We start from the raw sequence: 24104 nt of genomic DNA on the forward strand, positions 1-24104 counted from the left end.
TGACATTAAAGTCAAGCACGTAGCCAGAGGGGGGGCTAGGGGGCTAAAGTCCCTCCCGAAACTTTTCTGAAAAAATATTTTTTTTTACGAAATTTCCTAAACAATTTGCAATACACTTCCGTTCAGTGAATACTCAAGAACTGGTTCAAACATCTTAACGTAAAAATGTTGTAGAAGATATTATGTAGAAGACTTTGCGATAAAATTGATTGCTACAATCATAACAGATTATTACTTATGCAGGTATTCAATAAAACTTAAGCGGTTTGCGAATCTAGTCATGAGAGCCTATGGTGTTTTCATGTTAGCAAGAATTGTGTACGTATATAGTAGTATAAGACAAAATGTTTAAGGGGAGGTTCCTATTTAAAATTTGCTAAAATTTGACTTTTTTCCATTTTTGGAAAGGTATTAGTGTCTAATATAGTATGTTAAACGGTGCATCAAAACATTTCCTACAGGCCATTGTTCGAAGCGGCGTACTGGCCGCCATGGAACGCTTTCGGCTCGATACGCGCTCATCAGGTAGAAGAGTAGTTCAGGTCTCGAGAACGTATTTCACGGATTGATCTGTAGAGGCATCGCAGACTAAACGTGAGTTTTCAAACAACTACAGAAAACGGTGAAAAACGAAAAATGTGGTCAAAATTGTTAAAATAAAATTTTAGTCGACCATATTGGAATCGCCATTTTCATTTTTTTTAAATTTTAATACATATTAAGGTTAGGTTCAAATTCTTGTTTTTAAACCACAAATTCTTCCTTTGAGGATTTTGGATTAAATGCCACCGGCCATTTCGAATTATGAAAAACTGACTTCAGATTCGTGATCAGCGATGTCCAAAACACATAATTCTATGCAGTATTGACATTCTACCACGAATAATCGAAAGTGTGCTCAAAACTTTAAACGTGTTTATCTCAAAACATCATTTTTCGAAACTGCGTACAATTTCATTTGAAAACGGTTCAATTTAAAGTCTTCATCTTTTGACCTCTCGAAAGAAAACCTTTTCAATTGGAGCAATGACCCATACAATCTACAAATTCTTCATATTCACTGTTTCTAGTAAATCTTTAAAGTGGAAAAAGGGCTAAAAATCAATCTCAAAGTTTGCGTTCGCACCATTACACAGTGGTTCCATTCCTTAAGAGAGACGGTCATAAATACATTTAATGCAAATATCGATACAAAACTACATATGTTTAGTAAATTTTTGATCACTGAATCCGATTTTCACATTAAAAACCTGTTTTAATCCACCTAGAGGTGCAATTGTGCCTTTCTCATTTCTCCAAACTATGATATAATAGCTGGTTCGTACAATATAACATTATGGAAATCTCTTTCATTCTTATTACACTTGGCAAGTACATATATAAGAGCACCTTTTTGCATTCATCGCGGTATCGGTTTGAATCGGAGTTTTCTATGTGATCGCACTCCACAACCCGTAACTCCGGAGCCGGAAGTCGGATGGAGATGGAATTTAATATCAGTTTCCGGGGACGCGACACCTTTCATTTGAGACTAAGTTGATCAAATCGGTCTAGCCATTTTAGAGAAACCAATATAACCGTTATTCTGAATTTGGATACTTCAGGATCCGTCGATGGTGGCCAGTGTGACCAAAGAGCCTTTGAATGACTGTTGGGGACCTAGATCTACAAATTCAACAGTTGTGCACATTTTGGAAAAAATCACCTTTTTACATTCATCGCAAAATTCGTTACAATCGGAATTTGCTGCGTGATCGTACGTATCACCCTGTAATTCAGGAACCAGAACTCGGATCCACACAAAATTCAACAGCAGCTGATGGACCTTTCATTTAAAATCAAGTTTGTCAAAATCGGTTCAGAAAATTCCGAGAAACCGATGTGGACAAATCAACAAATTTTGTTTTGTAACTATACTCTTCAACTCGTAATCCGGATCAAGATGTCGGTTGAAAATGAAATTTAATAGCAACCTAGGGAATATTATACCTTTCATTTGAATCTTAGTTTGTAAAAATCGGTTCAGCCATCTCAGAGAAACCGATGTGGACATTTTGTTAACAAATCCGCACATACACACATACATACATACATACATACATACATACGTACATACATACATACATACATACATACATACATACATACATACATACATACATACATACATACATACACACATACATACACACAGATATTTTGCGATCTCGGCGAATTGAGTCGAATGTTATATGAGACTCGGCCCTCCGGGCCTCGGTTAGAAAGTCAGTTTTTGGAGCAATTGCATAACCTTTCTATATAAGAAAGGCAAAAGAATAATATTTAATTAGCTTAATAAGCATGAGTTCAATCCATACTATGTAGCATAATGAGTTCAATGTTATCTTCATGTGATTATAATTTGAAAAGGTTGGTGGAATGGGTTTGAACATGTAGGGAATGGGGGGTTAGTAGAGTGGGAGTGGAGGATGCGTCAGAAATCCTTCATCTTATTTTGGTATACGGGGTGGATGAAGGAAATGCGGGCGTGAGGGTAGTCCAAGAGGAGGGGAGTGATGAAGGAGGGAGGTGCAAGGGCAAGGCGAAGGGGGGGGGGGGGGAGGGCCGGCGACGCAATACTCAACTGCATATTTTGCCTTCCATTTGAGACTTGGTTTGAGAAAATCGGTTCAGTCATCACCGATGAACCGATGTGACTTTAATTGTGGAATATGCCCGAAATTCCGGACTTCCGGAATCGTCGATAGTGGACAATATATTCAAAGAATGTTTGATTGGCAATCAGTGATCTAGATCTGCGATTAGAAGTAATTTGGTGACCATTTCAATAGTTTTTAGCCTCTGAGGTATTACGATTGTACCGATTTATATGGAAAATTTCAGTGTATCCTTACTAACACCCCTGTAACTCCGGAAGCAAGAGTCAGAACCGAATGAAATTCAGCAGCAGTCAATGGCATTACTGTATCTTTCATTTGAAATCAAGTTTGTAAAAATCGGTAGTGAATTCGTTGTGGAATGGGTGTGATATTAGTTTAGGAACTTGGCGGGTTCCCCGGGGGTGTCATGAACCGTCATAGGTGGCCAATGTGGTCAAACCTGCTTTGATTGATCATTAGTGATCCAGACCCGCAAACTAGAGTAATGTTACATCAATTTTGATATGTTTTACATCATTTGAACATCATGGTGGTACCAGTTTATATGGGAATTTGCTGTGTGACCGCACTTTTCAACCCGTAACTCCGGAACCGGAAGTCGGATCAACTAAAAATTCAATAGCAGCTTATGGGAACGTTATGCCTTTCAGATGAAACTAAGTTTGCGAAAATCGGTTCAGCCATCTCTGAGAAAATTGTGTGAGTTTAAATGACACACACATACATACACACACACACACACACACATACATACACACACACAGACATTTGCCGATCTCGACGAACTGAATCGAATGGTGTATGACACTCGGCCCTCCGGGCCTTGGTTAAAAAGTCGATTTTTACAGTGATTGCATAGCCTTTCTTTATATGAGAAAGGCAAAAAGGTGCGAAATCGGCAAAGTCCCAAAAAGTCGATCATTACAAAAAAATTTTTTTTCGAGATAACATAAAATCTCGACGTTTCATGCCTTTTTAAGATGTATGGCATCAAAAATACGAATTCGATTTCTGAAATTTCATGTGATCCCCCCTTTGAAAAAAAATTTGAGTTCCGGCTTATATGGGAATTTCATATGTGACCGGACGGTTTAGTCTATATTTCCGGAACCATATAAGCGATCCGTACGAAATTTTATAGACATCTATGGGGATATTATAGCTATCATTTGGGACTAAGTTTGTGAAAATTGGCCCAACCATTTCCGGGAAACTGATGTGAGTTCGTAAATTTTGAAAGATGGCCGCTTTTCCCGGGCACTTCCGGAACCGTCTATGGTGGTTAATGTAGTCAACGAAAGTTTGGTTGGCCGTCGGTGACCTAGAACAGCAAATTTAAGTTGTTTGAGAGACATTTTAGCGAAATTTTTACCTTTTTTGCTTTCATCGGAGTATCGGTTTGAATCACAATTTGCTATGTGATCGCACGCCACAACCTGTAACTCCGGAACCGGAAGTCGGAGCGGGATGAAATTAAATAGCCATTTACGGGGACGCAATACCTTTCATTTGAGGCCAAGTTTAGTCGAATCGGTCTAGCCATCTCCGAGAAACCGATGTGACTGTTATTCTGAATTTAGATACTTCCGCCGGGGCTTCCGGAACCGAGGATGGTGGCCAATGTGGCCAAATAGACTTTGAATGGATGTTAGTGACCTAATACTACAAATCGAAGCAGTTGTGGTCATATTTTGGAAAATTTTTCACCTTTATACATTCATTGCAGAATTTATTAAAATCGACATTTTCTGCGTGTTCGTACTTATCACCCTGTAATTCCGGAACCGGAAGTCGGATCCATTAGAAATTCAATAGCAGCCTATGGGAATGTTGCACCTTTCATTTGAGACTAAGTTTGTCAAAATCGGTTCAGCCATCTCTGAGAAAAATGAGTGACATTTTTGGTCACATACACACACACATACACACACACATACATACATACACACATACATACACACACACAGACATTTGCCGAACTCGACGAACTGAATCGAATGGTATATGTCACTCGGCCCTCCGGGCCTCCGTTAAAAAATCGGTTTTCAGAGCAATTGCAATACCTTTCTATTGAGAAAGGCAAAAAGGTGCGAAATCGGCAAAGTCCCAAAAAGTCGATTTTTACAAAAAAAAAAATTTTCGAGATAACATAAAATCTCGACGTTTCATGCATTTTAAAGATGTATGGCATCAAAAATACGAATTCGATTTCTGAAATTTCATGTGGTCCCCCCTTTGAAAAAAAATTTGAGTTCCGGCTTATATGGGAATTTCATATGTGACCGGACGGTTTAGTCTATATTTCCGGAACCATATAAGCGATCCGTACGAAATTTTATAGACATCTATGGGGATATTATAGCTATCATTTGGGACTAAGTTTGTGAAAATTGGCCCAACCATTTCCGGGAAACTGATGTGAGTTCGTAAATTTTGAAAGATGGCCGCTTTTCCCGGGCACTTCCGGAACCGTCTATGGTGGTTAATGTAGTCAACGAAAGTTTGGTTGGCCGTCGGTGACCTAGAACAGCAAATTTAAGTTGTTTGAGAGACATTTTAGCGAAATTTTTACCTTTTTTGCTTTCATCGGAGTATCGGTTTGAATCACAATTTGCTATGTGATCGCACGCCACAACCTGTAACTCCGGAACCGGAAGTCGGATCGGGATGAAATTTAATAGCCATTTACGGGGACGCAATACCTTTCATTTGAGGCCAAGTTTAGTCGAATCGGTCTAGCCATCTCCGAGAAACCGATGTGACTGTTATTCTGAATTTAGATACGACTGCCGGGGCTTCCGGAACCGAGGATGGTGGCCAATGTGGCCAAATAGACTTTGAATGGATGTTAGTGACCTAATACTACAAATCGAAGCAGTTGTGGTCATATTTTGGAAAAATTTTCACCTTTATACATTCATTGCAGAATTTATTAAAATCGACATTTTCTGCGTGTTCGTACTTATCACCCTGTAATTCCGGAACCGGAAGTCGGATCCATTAGAAATTCAATAGCAGCCTATGGGAACGTTGCACCTTTCATTTGAGACTAAGTTTGTCAAAATCGGTTCAGCCATCTCTGAGAAAAATGAGTGACATTTTTGGTCACATACACACACATACACACACACATACATACATACACACATACATACACACACAGACATTTGCCGAACTCGACGAACTGAATCGAATGGTATATGTCACTCGGTCCTCCGGGCCTCCGTTAAAAAGTCGGTTTTCAGAGCAATTGCAATACCTTTCTATTGAGAAAGGCAAAAAGAGATTATATCTACCCAACACTATGGCCTTTCTTATTACACCAATCATTCGCATCTAATTATCACTATTTTTTATTCTAACATTTTTTGAGCATCAAATAGTACACGTTTGATGTGCTTGTAAAAAAATCATGATTTTTCATTGACAATTCTCGAAAATGCAGCTTTTTTGCTTGAATGCCAATATTTTTATATCGTTTCCAGTGAGCATGATATCTCGTGAACCAACTCACAGACCAATCTTCAATTTTGGAATGTTGTTCGTGATTTTAATAGCAAGTTAACGACAAAATTTGAAATTACAAATAATTTTTCCCTAAAAGTAGTTTTTATGAATACAAAGAGTTTGTCCACGGTAATTTTTTTTTTCGCATAAATAAAAATATCCTCGTGAGGGTACCATTTATTTTAAAAAGGAGCAACAGTTCATTAATTCAAATTTATTTGTAAATTGAAACTTGGAAACGAAGTGGAGTGAGCCGTTTGCCCCGTTTATCGAATATTCCATACCGCCCTGTGTTTCAAACGTAGCGTCCGATAAATTAATATAACTCAAGTTGTAATGATCCGATCGAAAAGAAATAAATAATTAGATTATTTAATTTCTAAATAAAAACAAAGCTATTTAAATTAAAGATTTGAGGTAATAATAAAATAATATAATTTTAAAATGCGAAATATTTTTTTTGTCTTGTATTATCTTGTCAAACATATACAACATCTTAGATTCTCTAGCCATTCTGGGCGCAAACTTGCGCAGCTAAAGAATAGTTTATGTGGAACTGAACAGTCTGAAGACCATTTTAAAGAAAAATTCGCAAGGGATATCGAGGGAAAAAATTAGTAAAAGCCAAATTCAATATTTTTAGTTAAATTCTCCGAATAAATATACAAACATACTCATATTTCCGCACGCCATATTCACCAAAACCCGATAATTATCGTTCAATACACAGCTAGTAGTAACGTTATCTATTAAAAATACTAATATTGGTAACTACTGTTCGAAAAGCAAAAAAAATCTGACTAGCAATCGAATATCAATATTATTCAACATATCGGTAAATAACGAACCACCCTATGCATTCTTCTATATACTAAAAAAAATCAGTTTATTATTGGAGAAATCAAGTATGTAATAATAAAACATACATCCATAACAATCTAATCGAGAGATAAAAACATGCTTTGCCGAAATATGTATTTTTGTATTATTGGACCACTGTGCATTACGTCAAATTTGAAGTTTTTTACCCATTCTTAGGTCATTCCTCCAATAAATTTAGTTTACTTTAGAGCGTTATAATAACTTTGGTCACAGAGAACAGACATCCGTGATCGAACAAAATTATTTAAAAACCTGTTTTAATCCACCTAGAGGTGCAATTGTGCCTTTCTCATTTCTCCAAACTATGATATAATAGCTGGTTCGTACAATATAACATTATGGAAATCTCTTTCATTCTTATTACACTTTGCAAGTACATATATAAGAGCACCTTTTTGCATTCATCGCGGTATCGGTTTGAATCGGAGTTTTCTATGTGATCGCACTCCACAACCCGTAACTCCGGAGCCGGAAGTCGGATGGAGATGGAATTTAATATCAGTTTCCGGGGACGCGACACCTTTCATTTGAGACTAAGTTGATCAAATCGGTCTAGCCATTTTAGAGAAACCAATATAACCGTTATTCTGAATTTGGATACTTCAGGATCCGTCGATGGTGGCCAGTGTGACCAAAGAGCCTTTGAATGACTGTTGGGGACCTAGATCTACAAATTCAACAGTTGTGCACATTTTGGAAAAAAATCACCTTTTTACATTCATCGCAAAATTCGTTACAATCGGAATTTGCTGCGTGATCGTACGTATCACCCTGTAATTCAGGAACCAGAACTCGGATCCACACAAAATTCAACAGCAGCTGATGGACCTTTCATTTAAAATCAAGTTTGTCAAAATCGGTTCAGAAAATTCCGAGAAACCGATGTGGACAAATCAACAAATTTTGTTTTGTAACCATACTCTTCAACTCGTAATCCGGATCAAGATGTCGGTTGAAAATGAAATTCAATAGCAACCTAGGGAATATTATACCTTTCATTTGAATCTTAGTTTGTAAAAATCGGTTCAGCCATCTCAGAGAAACCGATGTGGACATTTTGTTAACAAATCCGCACATACACACATACATACATACATACATACATACATACGTACATACATACATACATACATACATACATACATACATACATGCATACATACATACATACATACACACATACATACACACAGATATTTTGCGATCTCGGCGAATTGAGTCGAATGTTATATGAGACTCGGCCCTCCGGGCCTCGGTTAGAAAGTCAGTTCTAGGAGCAATTGCATAACCTTTCTATATAAGAAAGGCAAAAGAATAATATTTAATTAGCTTAATAAGCATGAGTTCAATCCATTCTATGTAGCATAATGAGTTCAATGTTATCTTCATGTGATTATAATTTGGAAAGGTTGGTGGAATGGGTTTGAACATGTAGGGAATGGGGGGTTAGTAGAGTGGGAGTGGAGGATGCGTCAGAAATCCTTCATCTTATTTTGGTATACGGGGTGGATGAAGGAAATGCGGGCGTGAGGGTAGTCCAAGAGGAGGGGAGTGATGAAGGAGGGAGGTGCAAGGGCAAGGCGGAGGGGGGGGGGGGGGGAGGGCCGGCGACGCAATACTCAACTGCATATTTTGCCTTCCATTTGAGACTTGGTTTGAGAAAATCGGTTCAGTCATCACCGATGAACCGATGTGACTTTAATTGTGGAATATGCCCGAAATTCCGGACTTCCGGAATCGTCGATAGTGGACAATATATTCAAAGAATGTTTGATTGGCAATCAGTGATCTAGATCTGCGATTAGAAGTAATTTGGTGACCATTTCAATAGTTTTTAGCCTCTGAGGTATTACGATTGTACCGATTTATATGGAAAATTCCAGTGTATCCTTACTAACACCCCTGTAACTCCGGAAGCAAGAGTCAGAACCGAATGAAATTCAGCAGCAGTCAATGGCATTACTGTATCTTTCATTTGAAATCAAGTTTGTAAAAATCGGTAGTAAATTCGTTGTGGAATGGGTGTGATATTAGTTTAGGAACTTGGCGGGTTCCCCGGGGGTGTCATGAACCGTCATAGGTGGCCAATGTGGTCAAAGCTGCTTTGATTGATCATTAGTGATCCAGACCCGCAAACTAGAGTAATGTTACATCAATTTTGATATGTTTTACATCATTTGAACATCATGGTGGTACCAGTTTATATGGGAATTTGCTGTGTGACCGCACTTTTCAACCCGTAACTCCGGAACCGGAAGTCGGATCAACTAAAAATTCAATAGCAGCTTATGGGAACGTTATGCCTTTCAGATGAAACTAAGTTTGCGAAAATCGGTTCAGCCATCTCTGAGAAAATTGTGTGAGTTTAAATGACACACACACACACACATACACACACACACACATACATACACACACACAGACATTTGCCGATCTCGACGAACTGAATCGAATGGTGTATGACACTCGGCCCTCCGGGCCTTGGTTAAAAAGTCGATTTTTACAGTGATTGCATAGCCTTTCTTTATATGAGAAAGGCAAAAAGGTGCGAAATCGGCAAAGTCCCAAAAAGTCGATTTTTACAAAAAAAAAATTTTTCGAGATAACATAAAATCTCGACGTTTCATGCCTTTTTAAGATGTATGGCATCAAAAATACGAATTCGATTTCTGAAATTTCATGTGGTCCCCCCTTTGAAAAAAAATTTGAGTTCCGGCTTATATGGGAATTTCATATGTGACCGGACGGTTTAGTCTATATTTCCGGAACCATATAAGCGATCCGTACGAAATTTTATAGACATCTATGGGGATATTATAGCTATCATTTGGGACTTTGTGAAAATTGGCCCAACCATTTCCGGGAAACTGATGTGAGTTCGTAAATTTTGAAAGATGGCCGCTTTTCCCGGGCACTTCCGGAACCGTCTATGGTGGTTAATGTAGTCAACGAAAGTTTGGTTGGCCGTCGGTGACCTAGAACAGCAAATTTAAGTTGTTTGAGAGACATTTTAGCGAAATTTTTACCTTTTTTGCTTTCATCGGAGTATCGGTTTGAATCACAATTTGCTATGTGATCGCACGCCACAACCTGTAACTCCGGAACCGGAAGTCGGAGCGGGATGAAATTAAATAGCCATTTACGGGGACGCAATACCTTTCATTTGAGGCCAAGTTTAGTCGAATCGGTCTAGCCATCTCCGAGAAACCGATGTGACTGTTATTCTGAATTTAGATACTTCCGCCGGGGCTTCCGGAACCGAGGATGGTGGCCAATGTGGCCAAATAGACTTCGAATGGATGTTAGTGACCTAATACTACAAATCGAAGCAGTTGTGGTCATATTTTGGAAAATTTTTCACCTTTATACATTCATTGCAGAATTTATTAAAATCGACATTTTCTGCGTGTTCGTACTTATCACCCTGTAATTCCGGAACCGGAAGTCGGATCCATTAGAAATTCAATAGCAGCCTATGGGAATGTTGCACCTTTCATTTGAGACTAAGTTTGTCAAAATCGGTTCAGCCATCTCTGAGAAAAATGAGTGACATTTTTGGTCACATACACACACACATACACACACATACATACATACACACATACATACACACACACACAGACATTTGCCGAACTCGACGAACTGAATCGAATGGTATATGTCACTCGGCCCTCCGGGCCTCCGTTAAAAAGTCGGTTTTCAGAGCAATTGCAATACCTTTCTATTGAGAAAGGCAAAAAGGTGCGAAATCGGCAGTCCCAAAAAGTCGATTTTTACAAAAAAAAATTTTTTTCGAGATAACATAAAATCTCGACGTTTCATGCATTTTAAAGATGTATGGCATCAAAAATACGAATTCGATTTCTGAAATTTCATGTGGTCCCCCTTTGAAAAAAAATTTGAGTTCCGGCTTATATGGGAATTTCATATGTGACCGGACGGTTTAGTCTATATTTCCGGAACCATATAAGCGATCCGTACGAAATTTTATAGACATCTATGGGGATATTATAGCTATCATTTGGGACTAAGTTTGTGAAAATTGGCCCAACCATTTCCGGGAAACTGATGTGAGTTCGTAAATTTTGAAAGATGGCCGCTTTTCCCGGGCACTTCCGGAACCGTCTATGGTGGTTAATGTAGTCAACGAAAGTTTGGTTGGCCGTCGATGACCTAGAACAGCAAATTTAAGTTGTTTGAGAGACATTTTAGCGAAATTTTTACCTTTTTTGCTTTCATCGGAGTATCGGTTTGAATCACAATTTGCTATGTGATCGCACGCCACAACCTGTAACTCCGGAACCGGAAGTCGGATCGGGATGAAATTAAATAGCCATTTACGGGGACGCAATACCTTTCATTTGAGGCCAAGTTTAGTCGAATCGGTCTAGCCATCTCCGAGAAACCGATGTGACTGTTATTCTGAATTTAGATACGACCGCCGGGGCTTCCGGAACCGAGGATGGTGGCCAATGTGGCCAAATAGACTTTGAATGGATGTTAGTGACCTAATACTACAAATCGAAGCAGTTGTGGTCATATTTTGGAAAATTTTTCACCTTTATACATTCATTGCAGAATTTATTAAAATCGACATTTTCTGCGTGTTCGTACTTATCACCCTGTAATTCCGGAACCGGAAGTCGGATCCATTAGAAATTCAATAGCAGCCTATGGGAACGTTGCACCTTTCATTTGAGACTAAGTTTGTCAAAATCGGTTCAGCCATCTCTGAGAAAAATGAGTGACAATTTTGGTCACATACACACACACATACACACACACATACATACATACACACATACATACACACACAGACATTTGCCGAACTCGACGAACTGAGTCGAATGGTATATGTCACTCGGCCCTCCGGGCCTCCGTTAAAAAGTCGGTTTTCAGAGCAATTGCAATACCTTTCTATTGAGAAAGGCAAAACGTGTGCAAACATTTGAATTAATATACGATAAACACTAGCACCGCCACACCAACCTATTCCAACTATCCATCAAATCCATTCCAGAACCGGTTCGAAATCCTGAATGGATTCCGTATGGAATCTTGCTCAAAGAAAACAACCGATTCCGACTCTATCGGTTATTGCATTTGAGCTGGAATTCATGCTAGAAGTCCGAACCGGTTCCGGACTAGTTTGACTGGGTAGAGGAATAAGCGCTGTCAATTCTGTCGAACTCAGCCACAAATAAAAAACATGACGACAGTAGCGCACCTGGTTTGGTATCCCAACTACCTTCGAAACCGTTAGAGATTTTACACAAGTTGAATGCTGAAGATGGACGTCTGTTCTCTGAGGTTTGGTGTTCTAGATCGATCCTTAAGCAGCAGGCTCTATGCAGTTTTGGTATTCCACGCGCACCTAACCTTGAACAGAACGTCGCCACGGGCGCCATTTTGCTTTTACGTCTTGAAAAAATTTGTAAATGAAGACGAAAACATAAGTGAATCCTAATACTATTTCGTTCTATAATTTTGAATCCTAAAACTATTTCCTTCTATAATTTTTCATTGGCCCACAAAAAAATCCAAATTTTGCTGACTTTTTGGTCAGTTGAATGAAAACCTCCCCTTAAAGTAAGCTACGTGATTCAGTCGTCTCTTTTGGTCGGTGCCGATCACATATAGATTTATTAGTCACGTCAATATGTATCAATTTTTGCTTCCATCATTCGCTCTTAAATAATTTTATCATGAGGAACCTAATGTGGCTATCAGTAGCAACATTTTAGTCGCTTTACATGATTGTATATATACATACCTGCGCAATGTATTATGAAACAGCAGAGACGCCAAAACGTAATCAGTCTAAAACCAGCGGTGCTTATATCCAAGACAAACATAGTAGTCAAAAGCTGCGTCCGGTACCCTCGAATAAACTGCCAGCAGGATGCTAATATCACAGACGGCTTGTGATCCAGGAGTCGAAACAAGGAAGAAGATCTGAACAAAAACACCATCACATTATTAAAGATGCTAATAACGGCATCGAGAGTGATTTAAAGCCCATGTTTCTCCCAGCGGGTTGCGTGTGCGTGATCTGTCGGACACCCACTTAACATTTTTTGTTTTAAGTTTTATACATTATAAAATTATATGATAGATCCAAGGCTTCGTTAAGCTAGCGCTTTGAGCCGTGTTATGAGTGGATAAGTCAACGATACTTTTCAAAGATTTCACTTTGTGAAACTTCGCACTTGGCTTTTAAAAATGTCCAAAATTTACTATGAGACATTAAAATTTGCAGGTTGTCGGTAGATTGTGTTCTTTTATGCACTAACCGAATCAGAATCACCTGATTAAAATACTTTCAATAATTTGGTGTTTATACTATTTAGAAATAAACCGTTTATTTTTAATTGCGGTTGTGCACTGTTAGTATTGTAGTCTAGGGGCAGATCATATGTGAAGCAATTTTAAAAATCAGCGAAATGAAATGCAGTTCTTTCCATTATAATAGAAATTCATCATGTATTTTGCGTTGCGTGCAATGTATTTTGCGTTGCGTGTAAAGCGTCAAAACCCTATAAAAATTAGTCATATACTCAACAAAACGTTGAACAAAGTGGATCAGCGTAGAACGTTTGTTAAACAAATTTTTCTGCGAGGGAGTGTAAAGTTGATTCAAAAACTGGAATTAAATGCATTTTTGCTGATTTTATCCAAATTTGTTATACATCCCTAGAGTGATCTGCCCCTAGATTGGAATAATAAAAAAATCATGAACGCGGTCAAGATTTATCGAATATGTATCACGTGAGTTTACTGAGCAGATTAGTTTCATTTATTATTTGATATTTCCCACCCCCATTTTTTTTTAAATTGGCGAATGAATTGAGTTGGATAGTCTATCGGCCCAGGCGATAATTCAAACATTTACTTGTTTTAATTCAAGCAAAATAAAAAAATGCAAGATTTATTCTCGTAATGGGAATGTAAATAGTTCTGTTGCATCGGATGTGAAAAGTAGAATTCAATGCCAGTTTTACGGTCCCAAGAAAAAAAATTCATTTTATTCTTTTGATATAACTCTGAAATGCCTTTAGATTGGCCCGCTGAAATATTCTCGTTTACGGAGAAAACTGAAGCTATTTTTTACGCAAATTGTGTCATCGATCGCGATGTACATCGAATTGGAGAGTAACTGCATTTACGAACTTTTGTGATGACACATTTTTTCGTGACGTTACAACGATTTGACGATTCTTCATTCCATAAATATGTTATAACTTTATCAAATGAACGCCTACATCAGAACTTATTACAGATTCGGAAAGTACACAAAATTTCACTAAAGATTCAATAAACATAAACTGAATATACTGGAAGAGGATTGTTTTATAACTGATAATGTAACGTGACGTTACAACGCGTCACAGATGAGAACTTTCAACGTATTTCCATAAAAGTCAAAATATCTGCTCTATAAGATTTTTAACAAGAACGAATCTTCTATGATATATTTCTAAATAGCAGACGAATAACTAGGTGTCATTAAATATATTTTTTATTGTTTTGTTTCTTATTAAGCATCTTTTAACTTTCGTGACGTTACAACGCTCCTTTCTCAGAAAAGCGATATCTCGTTGCGTTGTAACGTCACGAAAATCTTCAACTTTTCTATAACTCTGTAAGTTACGCTGGTGCTATTGTTTTGAGTAAAATTTTAAACATTTATCACATTTAGCCATTTTAATAAAAATTTACTCGAATAACAATATGGGGTTGTCGAAAAATCACGCTACAGTTTATTTTATTTGTAGCAGAGATAATTGATCAAGCCAAGAATTTTTCTTTCATATCTGTTGTGGATGAATTTGAGTGATTTGACATATTTATTTATTTGACACGGCTCAATATGGTAGTTTAACGGAGCCAGAATAGCAGCTTTTATCACATATTTCACAAACAAAAATAAACTGGCAGTATTGCTTTGTTTAATTTGGTAAGGAATCAAGTTCCCGATCCGAGTTTATAGTATGATATTTGTATTGTTGGGCTTAAGCAAGTGGATTTATATGACAAAGCGAGCACAATTTAAGCGCCAGACAATCGACAGTGCTAAGTGTACTGAAATATTGTATAAATTATAGTTGCAAATATTCAGAGAAAAAGAGCACGCCACATCGCCGTGATGTTGCGAAAGAATATGTTACATCCAATCGTCAATTCGACGGGTTTTTAAAAGTCTGCAAACACCAATAAACACTCCCTCATCTATCGTTTTAAGGCTCATTTGAGATGAGCCAAAGCCTTTTTATCCGACTCTAAGCAATGGAGACGATTTAGTGTGGTCACCCAGATAGGTCCCTGTAGACCCAATTATGTTTTTACAACCTCCCGTAAATTCGAATAGATACCCGTCAATATTGGATTTAATACCTCAGACATTTCGATAATGTAGCTGCTTCGATGATGTATTTGGGCGTGTAACGGAAGAATTGGTTAGTTACTAACTGACGGCATGTGCGACTACAACGGAGGTTGCGGAGAACCTTAAAACGGGCGTCTCATCGATGATGGCGAAGTGTGGAATGGTTGATTACTGGGGGAAAAGAAATATTCAGGGAACGCATCATTATTCATGGCTAAATACTAACCCGAAAACAAAGTTCGGAAATTCCCTCACAACCTTCCATCGCGTGTCCTGGACTACGTTGCTGTTAGCGTGATTGCATCGGAACGTATCATGTAACCAGCGTCTATGAGAGTACAGCGTAGGTGGACTTTTAAAGAAATATAATGTGACGTTGTTCAATCGTTTATTAAAAATAACTCCTCCAGTGCATTCAAGTGTTGTATATCAAATCTTATATAAAATTTTGTTTATTTTCAAAATCTATAATTAGGTTTGATGAAGGAGTTCATTTGAAAAAGTTATAACAGATTTATAGAATGAAGGTTGGTCAAATCGTTGTATATAACTGTGTCGAATGTGTCGATGGTATATAACCCCTTGTTGCAGCAGAGCGCAATTTCTAGTCGTCCTCTCGCCACTCATTTATTACCAGCAACAAAAGTGCCAAATAAATTCAGTCTAAGCCAGCCACCGCCGGCGGCGGTCGCTTGATCGTAGTTCATTGTTTCCTTTCTACTTTTATCACAGTCCATCTTTGTGTTACTTTTCCGTATACGTTAGAGCTTTTGTGCGTCGAAAGTTGGATGGCAGGAAATGGGTCCTAGCGCTGAGAACGAACATTGGTGCCGTGACCAGGATTTCAACGTGCCACAACAACCTGCCACCCAATAGATCCAGTAGAATTCTTGGAGGACAATCGGCTACGGAGTTATTTCGCGCCACTTCAGCTATGCCGGTGTGGGCAAGTATGCAGCCGCTTAGCAATATAAACCCCCTGCGGTGCTAAGTCGGTGTGGGCGTACTTGCAGCCGCTTAGTGGAACGCATTACTACTCCGAGATACATTCCCAGTTGCACGAATCGCAACATCCCCGAATGCGTTCATCAACAGCAAGTGTACCGTCGAAGTAATTCTTCACTGCCATCGTGTCACCATTATGGGGTTCTATTGTACAGCAGAACAACAATGAAGGAAACGTTTCATAGATTATCTAAAATCTTCAAGCAGTACCGCCAACAGATTCAGTTCATATTCGATAAGTTTTTAGTGCAACCGATTATTGGAAAACGTTCGTTTTGGTGGGGGAGGATGTTGCAGCAGAGCGCAATTTCTAGTCGTCCTCTCGCCACTCATTTATTACCAGCAACAAAAGTGCCAAATAAATTCAGTCTAAGCCAGCCACCGCCGGCGGCGGTCGCTTGATCGTAGTTCATTGTTTCCTTTCTACTTTTATCACAGTCCATCTTTGTGTTACTTTTCCGTATACGTTAGAGCTTTTGTGCGTCGAAAGTTGGATGGCAGGAAATGGGTCCTAGCGCTGAGAACGAACACCCCTTAAGCACTTAAGGATATACATTCTGAATTTATGAATATCACGCTAGTATAATTTCCTGTTTACGAAACAACTTGAATGCGTTTAAATAAACCATACGTAGGAAAATTTAATACTATATCTGATAAATCATTCAAGTGTCTGATAAAAGTTGAATTGCGTGGCGTTACAACGCAAAGTGTATCCTGTTCTAACTTTAGTTCCACATGTCCAATAAAAGAAATTGTAGGATTTTTAGAAAAGTATTTTTGAATACAAAGAGAATCCGGAATATAAATTTGGACAAAATTTTAGTTTTTTTGATAAAATTATAAAATGGGCATTTTTCGTGACGTTACAACGCAGAAACAATCAAAACTTCTATTAGTTCAAAAAGTATTAGTGGTCAAATCAAGAAAAAAATCTTTCTAGTTTTACTGTTGTACACTCAATAACGAACAAATTCCTTTAAACAGATAAAAATTTCAATAATAGTTTCATGAAATAGAACTTTTCTTAGAAGTCAATAATTCAGGAGCCATTTTCCGTGAAATTCAACTTACTTTTCTATATATTTTTCAACTATTTGTAGAAAAGTCAATGGTTGGATTACATAACATTTCAATGATTTAAACACTACCGAATCTAGGAAAAAATATTGTAATACCAAAACAAGACAAAACAAAAACGTCATTCTGGTGTACAAGCCCGCGGAATGTGTCTGATGACAATTCGGTTTGTTGTCTCCTGCACCTCATTTTGGTTTGCAACTTGTTCGGTCATCTCAAATCGTAAACACTTTAAAAATTGCATACTTTTAGCCCCTCCCGAAACAAAATCCTGGCTACGGGCCTGATTAAAGTACATGTTTGCACATGTTTTACCCAACACTGTATAGAAAAAATTATGAGCTCTAAGAGTCTAACTAGATTAAATTCAAGTAAACCCCTTTCTGAATCTTTCTTTTCTTGTCTTAAAGATGCAAAATATGCAAAAATAAAAAAAGATCATTTTTTTAAATTTTGCACTGAAATACCCCCTTTAGAGAAATTTATACCAAATAATCAGAATGGGTTATAGAGGCTGCATCTTGGAACTATTGAAGAATATTTCAACATCTTTGGTTAATTAAAAGGGTAGAAAAAAATGTGTCCCAATTTGTCCAATACAGGTAATTTTCGATATCGGGATATGTTACCCTCGATATAGCGTCACTCGATATAACGTACTTATTTTTTAATTTATTTTTCAGGTCCCAATTTCTCATCAATTACGCATGTATTCCATATTTTAAGAATTCAATATGTTACACACAATCTTAAAACGTATTAATTTGGCTTCTAATGAGCATGTTCGCAATCGGTTACTTCAGTAAAAGCTAAAAGAGCAAGTTTTTTCCAATTTCATTTGCGTATGATCGTAATTTATTAAAACCAACCATGTATCTCAATAAATAATACAAGATCAGTAAGTTCTAACTGAAAACTCAAATGAATAATATCAGATAAAATCGCTTACTGAATCTCCCAAATTCGGTTCATCGGACTACAGACTCTTTTTATCATTCTCAACATTTGGGTCATCAAATTACTTCAACCACATGATCTACAAATCATATTGAAAGTAATGCGGACACATTTAACTCCGATTTCGGATATTCCTGAATTCAGTTCGCTGGACTCATGATTGTTTTGTCTGTTTTGCATTGATTTTGCCATCATGTGACGCATGAAATGACGTACCCTAGGAATTCAGTGATTTTTATCAAAATTTTACTGCTGATTTTTGAAACTCCTGAATCTGGTTACTAGAATCGAAAAGTGTTTTCGAATCCTATTATGTGTCACATCAAATTAATAAGAGTGAGAGATCATAATTTTAGTTACTGTGTACGTTTTACGACCGGTTTGGGGTATTTAGGAAACCGGTTAGCGAACTGAAATATGCTTTCAAAATTTCTTGAATAGTGGATACAAGTGGATCTTTATAGTCCATTATAATGATATAAGTTGGTTCAGTGTATTCCTACCGATTAGTTGTTTACATAAATCGCTCCAACTATTTTTACTTTTTGACGAGATTTGTGAAGTTTTTATCGTTGTTTGTCGTGTAAATCGACTCAGTATTTTGTTTTTAACATTGTTGTAGTGCAGTGTGAAAGTGTCTCCTGTTTACTTTTGTGTTGCGAAAAAATTAGCGAAGAACGTAACTGAGTGAACTTCTGTGACTTAACCACCAAAACTTTCCACCGAACGCAGCGCCATCTATATTTCATTGTTCGCATTCTCAGATCGGCACGCATTATGGCAAGTGCATGCGATCACTGCGCGAAAACCGTCAAATCGGATGACGACTTTATTGAATGTATGGGTTTTTGCAAAAATGTGGTACATATGCAATGTGGAAAACAACTTAACAAGCCGTTTTTGAAAAAACTTGCGGAAAACCCAAATTTATTTTGGATGTGCAATGAATGTGTCAAGCTGATGAAGTTTGCTCGCTTTCGCGACACCGTTTCTTCACTTGGATGTGTTATCGCTGCTATCGCTGGGAAAACGGATGACGTCTGTGCTGAATTAAAGGCCGAGTTATCCAAAAATAACCAGCAAATTTCGCGCCTGGCTAGAAAGGTTTCAACTGCTACTCCAGTCCGGCCAAACTCCGGTACCTCTCGACCACCTCAGAAACGTCGTCGCGAGGATGGTCCTGATCCGAGCAATATTCTTGTTGGTGGTCGAAAGCTAGTCGATAATAGCAACATTGTTACGGTTCCACCTCCCGCGCCGTTGCTCTGGATGTATCTTTCCCGCTTTCATCCTAGCGTTAGCAAAGAGACTGTCGAAAAAATGTCTAAAGAAGGACTAAATTGTAACGAGGAGATAAAGGTTATTCCGCTTGTTAAAAAAGGCATAGACGTCAGTACTTTGAACTTCATATCCTTCAAAGTTGGAGTTCACCCAAAGTACCGTGATGCAGCTCTTAATCCTGACACATGGCCGCAAGGCATACTGTTCAGGGAATTTGAAGATAGCCGTACCCAGAACATTTGGAACCCGCCGACTGATTTTCCACCGCCTCCAGAAGAAGCATGTACCTCTCTAATGCAACCCGGCCCATCAATGGTCCTTCAGAGGACTCCGCAACGATTGGCCATGCCACTATACCAAGCCACACCGCTCTTGTGAAGGAGTATCGATGCCGATCGCATACTGGGATGCAACGCAGTTGGTACTATGGAAGCCCTCGATCCCCCCGCTACAGTCGAGCCCTTGCCGCCAGCGTTCTTCAGTCGTCCCGGTCCTGTATGTGTGGGTGGGGAAAGGGTCTTCCAAGCCGCCTTTCCCGGCAAGTATTATAAAAATTGTAACGATACAACGGTTGAACCGATTCACGCTTCTAGCTCATCGTACGACTCTCACCGCAAGCTGCTACCACCTTGTTCCTGCTCTCCGCATTCCGCCATCGGGTTCCAACGCATACTGGGACGCACCGCAGTTGGCACTATGGAAGCCCTCGATCCCCCGCCACAGTCGAGCACTTGCAGCCAGCGATCATCAGTCGTCCCGGTCCTGTGTGTGGGATGGGTGAAAGGGTCTTCCAACCTGCCGCAAATGGCAAGTATACATCTGTTCCGAACACTTCAAGCGCTGATGTATTCTTCGCTTACAGTTTTTTGCCGTTTGCTCCGACATCTTGTTATCAGATTGCAACCATTTCTCTCGACGACGACGATAGTCGTATTCTGGGGCGCGACGCAGTTGATTCGGGATGCCTCGAATCCCTCACCACAGTCGACCAGGCGACCGTGAACCGTTCCGATACTGTTCGTGGGATTGACGAAAGGATCTTCCTACACGGCAACATGGCTTCGCTCTCTGCTGTACCTGATCCGTCCTCCAACAACATCGAGGTTTACTACCAGAATGTTGGTGGCTTAAATTCATCAACGGACAGCTATTTGCTCGCGACTACGGGTTGCTGTTACGACGTTATCGCCTTGACCGAGACGTGGCTCGACAACCGTACTCTGTCTCGCCAGGTCTTTGGTTCAACATTCGATGTGTACCGCTGTGACCGCAATGCCTTCAACAGCCACAAGACATCAGGCGGTGGTGTGCTTATCGCCGTTCGCCGTGGTATAAAAGCCCGAGTGATCAACGATGACCGATGGGCGAGCTCCGAGCAAGTGTGGATATCAGTGAAACTTGCCGATCGCAATCTGTTCCTGTGTGCTGTGTATTTTCCACCTGACAGAATTCGTGATTCCAGCCTGATCGATGTACATCTTTCCTCCGTTTCTTTTATCGCCTCGATCGCCGCCCCGTCTGATGATATCGTTATACTGGGCGACTTCAACTTACCTGGCTTGACGTGGTGCCAAGCAAGAAATGGTTTTCTACGATTGGATATCGAAAAATCTGCGCTTATTAACAATGCCAGTTGTATTTTGGACAACTACAGCAGCGCAACTCTTCGGCAAATTAATAATGTCACCAACGAGAATGGACGTACATTGGACCTCTGCTTTGTAAGTGCTCGGGACTGCGCTCCGTACTGCTGCACTGCACCGACTCCTTTAGTCAAGCAGGTGCGTCATCACCCCCCACTACATCTTGTATTCGCTGGTAACTTAGGAGTGAATTTTGAAGACGTCTCAAGCTCTATCGTCTACGATTTTAAAAACGCTGACTACAACAGCATCGTTAGTACGCTGTTGGATATAAACTGGGACGAAAATATTAACAATGACGACGCGAACGAAGCAGCGATGACGTTTTCTAGTATTCTCAACTACCTTATCGACCGCCATGTACCAAAACGAACAATTAGTACCGATGAACACCCTCCCTGGCAATCAACCGTCCTTAGACGTTTAAAATCTGCCAAACGAGCTGCATTTAAAAAATTCTCGAAGCATAAGACACTTGCATTACGAAATCACTACTTTCAACTCAACCACGAATACAAACAGCAAAGCAGACGTGCCTTTTTTAGACATCAGCGAAACGTCGAGCGTCAACTGAAATCCAAGCCAGAGTCGTTCTGGAAGTATGTTAACGAGCAGCGAAAAGAATCCGGTTTTCCATCTTATATGTCGTTTAATGGAGTTTTAGGCACCGACACTAAGGAAATTTGCCAACTGTTCTCCGACAATTTTTCAAGCGTTTTTTCCAACGAGCGGCTGCCACCACAACAAGTCGCCGCCGCCGCTAATTTAACTCCTTCTCTAGGAAGAACCATCAACCGAATTTGTGTCGATAATGCTGCCATTCTTGCAGCAAATGCCAAACTGAAAGCATCTTGTTCCCCGGGTCCAGATGGTGTTCCCTCGATTTTTGTCAAAAAGTGCATCAGCGGGCTTCTTGAACCACTTCGGCGAGTCTTCGAGCTATCTCTCACTACTGGTACATTCCCTTCCTGCTGGAAAGCAGCGCACATGTTTCCAGTTCATAAAAAAGGAAACAAATCGAACATTGACAATTATCGGGGAATATCGTGTTTAAGTGCTGTATCAAAACTGTTCGAGCTGGTTGTGTTAGATCCTATTTTCTTTCACTGCAAACACTACATTGCAGATGACCAACACGGTTTCATGCCTAAAAGATCGACAACGACAAACCTGCTCTCGTTCACAACATATGTAATGGATGGATTCGCTGATGTATTGCAAACCGATGCTATTTATATGGATCTATCTGCGGCCTTCGACAAAATGAACCATGATATCGCAATAGCGAAGCTGGACAAACTCGGCATTCATGGACAACTTCTGCACTGGTTTCGTTCCTACCTCGATGGAAGGCAACTCCAAATCAGCATTAAGAACTGTCTATCTGCACCATTCTTCGCTACATCCGGCATACCACAAGGAAGCCATCTCGGTCCAGTAATATTCCTCCTCTACTTTAATGGCGTCAATTTCACATTACAAGGACCCCGCCTTTCTTTCGCCGACGACATGAAAATTTTTCAACAAATACGGGATAAAACCGATGCCGAGCTTCTTCAGAGGGAACTGAACAGCTTTAGTACGTGGTGTGATCTAAACAGAATGGTTTTAAACCCGAGCAAATGCTCAATCGTTACGTTCACGCGGAAACGCCATCCGACTCAGTTTAACTACCATTTCTTCGGCTCGAGCATTCCAAGACACTCTCACATCAAAGATCTCGGAGTCATCATGGATTCGGCATTAACATTCAAACCACATACGTCACACATCGTGGATAAGGCATCACGACAGCTTGGGTTAATCTTCCGAATAGCGAAAAACTTCAGGGACGTATATTGTCTTAAATCGCTTTACTGTGCGTTGGTCCGCTCAACGTTAGAATATTCTTCAGCTGTTTGGAATCCGTACTACCAGAACGGGATTGACAGAATCGAGGCTGTCCAACGCAGGTTCATACGCTTCGCCCTTCGGCATCTCCCATGGCGAAACAGATTTCAGCTGCCGAGCTATGAAAACCGTTGCCAGCTAATACACCTCGATACACTCAGCATTCGGAGGGACTGCTCTCGAGCCCTGTTCGTCTCGGACTTACTCTCTGCCAGAGTGGATTGCCCGACAATCCTCGGACGTCTGGATATTCAAGCCCGCGTTCGAGCTCTACGCAATAACTCCCTTCTACGAGTTCCGTTCAGGAGAACCAACTATGGTTGCCAGAGCGCCGTTACCGGACTCCGACGAATTTTTAACAGTGTGGCGACGGCCTTTGACTTCAACAGGACGCGGAATGCGATAAAAGTGAAAATTTTGTCAATTTTAAAATGTAATTAGTTTAAGAAACCACCATTGGGGCCAAGGGGCCTGTTGGTTAAGGTAATAAACATAAACATATAAACAAGTCATGTATTGCTTTTATTTGATGAGGTGCAAGCGGTGGGAATATTAAGAAACACTTTACAAACCCAGACATAATAATGACTAATGATTTAATTATTAGGAAATGAGTCAAAATAAGAAAATTTTCAATAAAGTTATTCTTATAACTGGAGGTGGACGTAGCGTAGTTGGTAAATCGATTGCCTTGTAAGCAGCGCACCTGGGTTCGACTCCCGACTCCGCACATAGGGTTAGAAATTTCTCATATGAGATTTTTCAGACCCGAAGAAGCGAATGACCTTAAGGTTAAAATGTCTATAATCGAAA

At 39.5% G+C, this 24104-nt stretch overlaps 1 protein-coding gene across 3 annotated transcripts in view; it reads right to left on the reverse strand.

Moving 5' to 3' along the window:
* The window catches only part of LOC131683102 (uncharacterized), a 901146-nt gene that overhangs the window by 377968 nt on the left and 499074 nt on the right, over positions 1–24104 (reverse strand). For 2 of the 3 annotated variants that reach the window (XM_058964921.1, XM_058964920.1), the window contains exon 4: positions 12823–13004. The exons of the other annotated variant lie outside the window; for it this stretch is intronic. In XM_058964921.1, the coding sequence (XP_058820904.1) occupies positions 12823–13004 (182 nt within the window). The remainder of the gene's footprint in view (positions 1–12822; positions 13005–24104) is intronic. 3 annotated transcript variants of the gene reach the window in all.

The sequence above is a fragment of the Topomyia yanbarensis genome, chromosome 2 (genome assembly GCF_030247195.1).
Source record: "Topomyia yanbarensis strain Yona2022 chromosome 2, ASM3024719v1, whole genome shotgun sequence".
Lineage (NCBI taxonomy): Eukaryota > Metazoa > Arthropoda > Insecta > Diptera > Culicidae > Topomyia > Topomyia yanbarensis.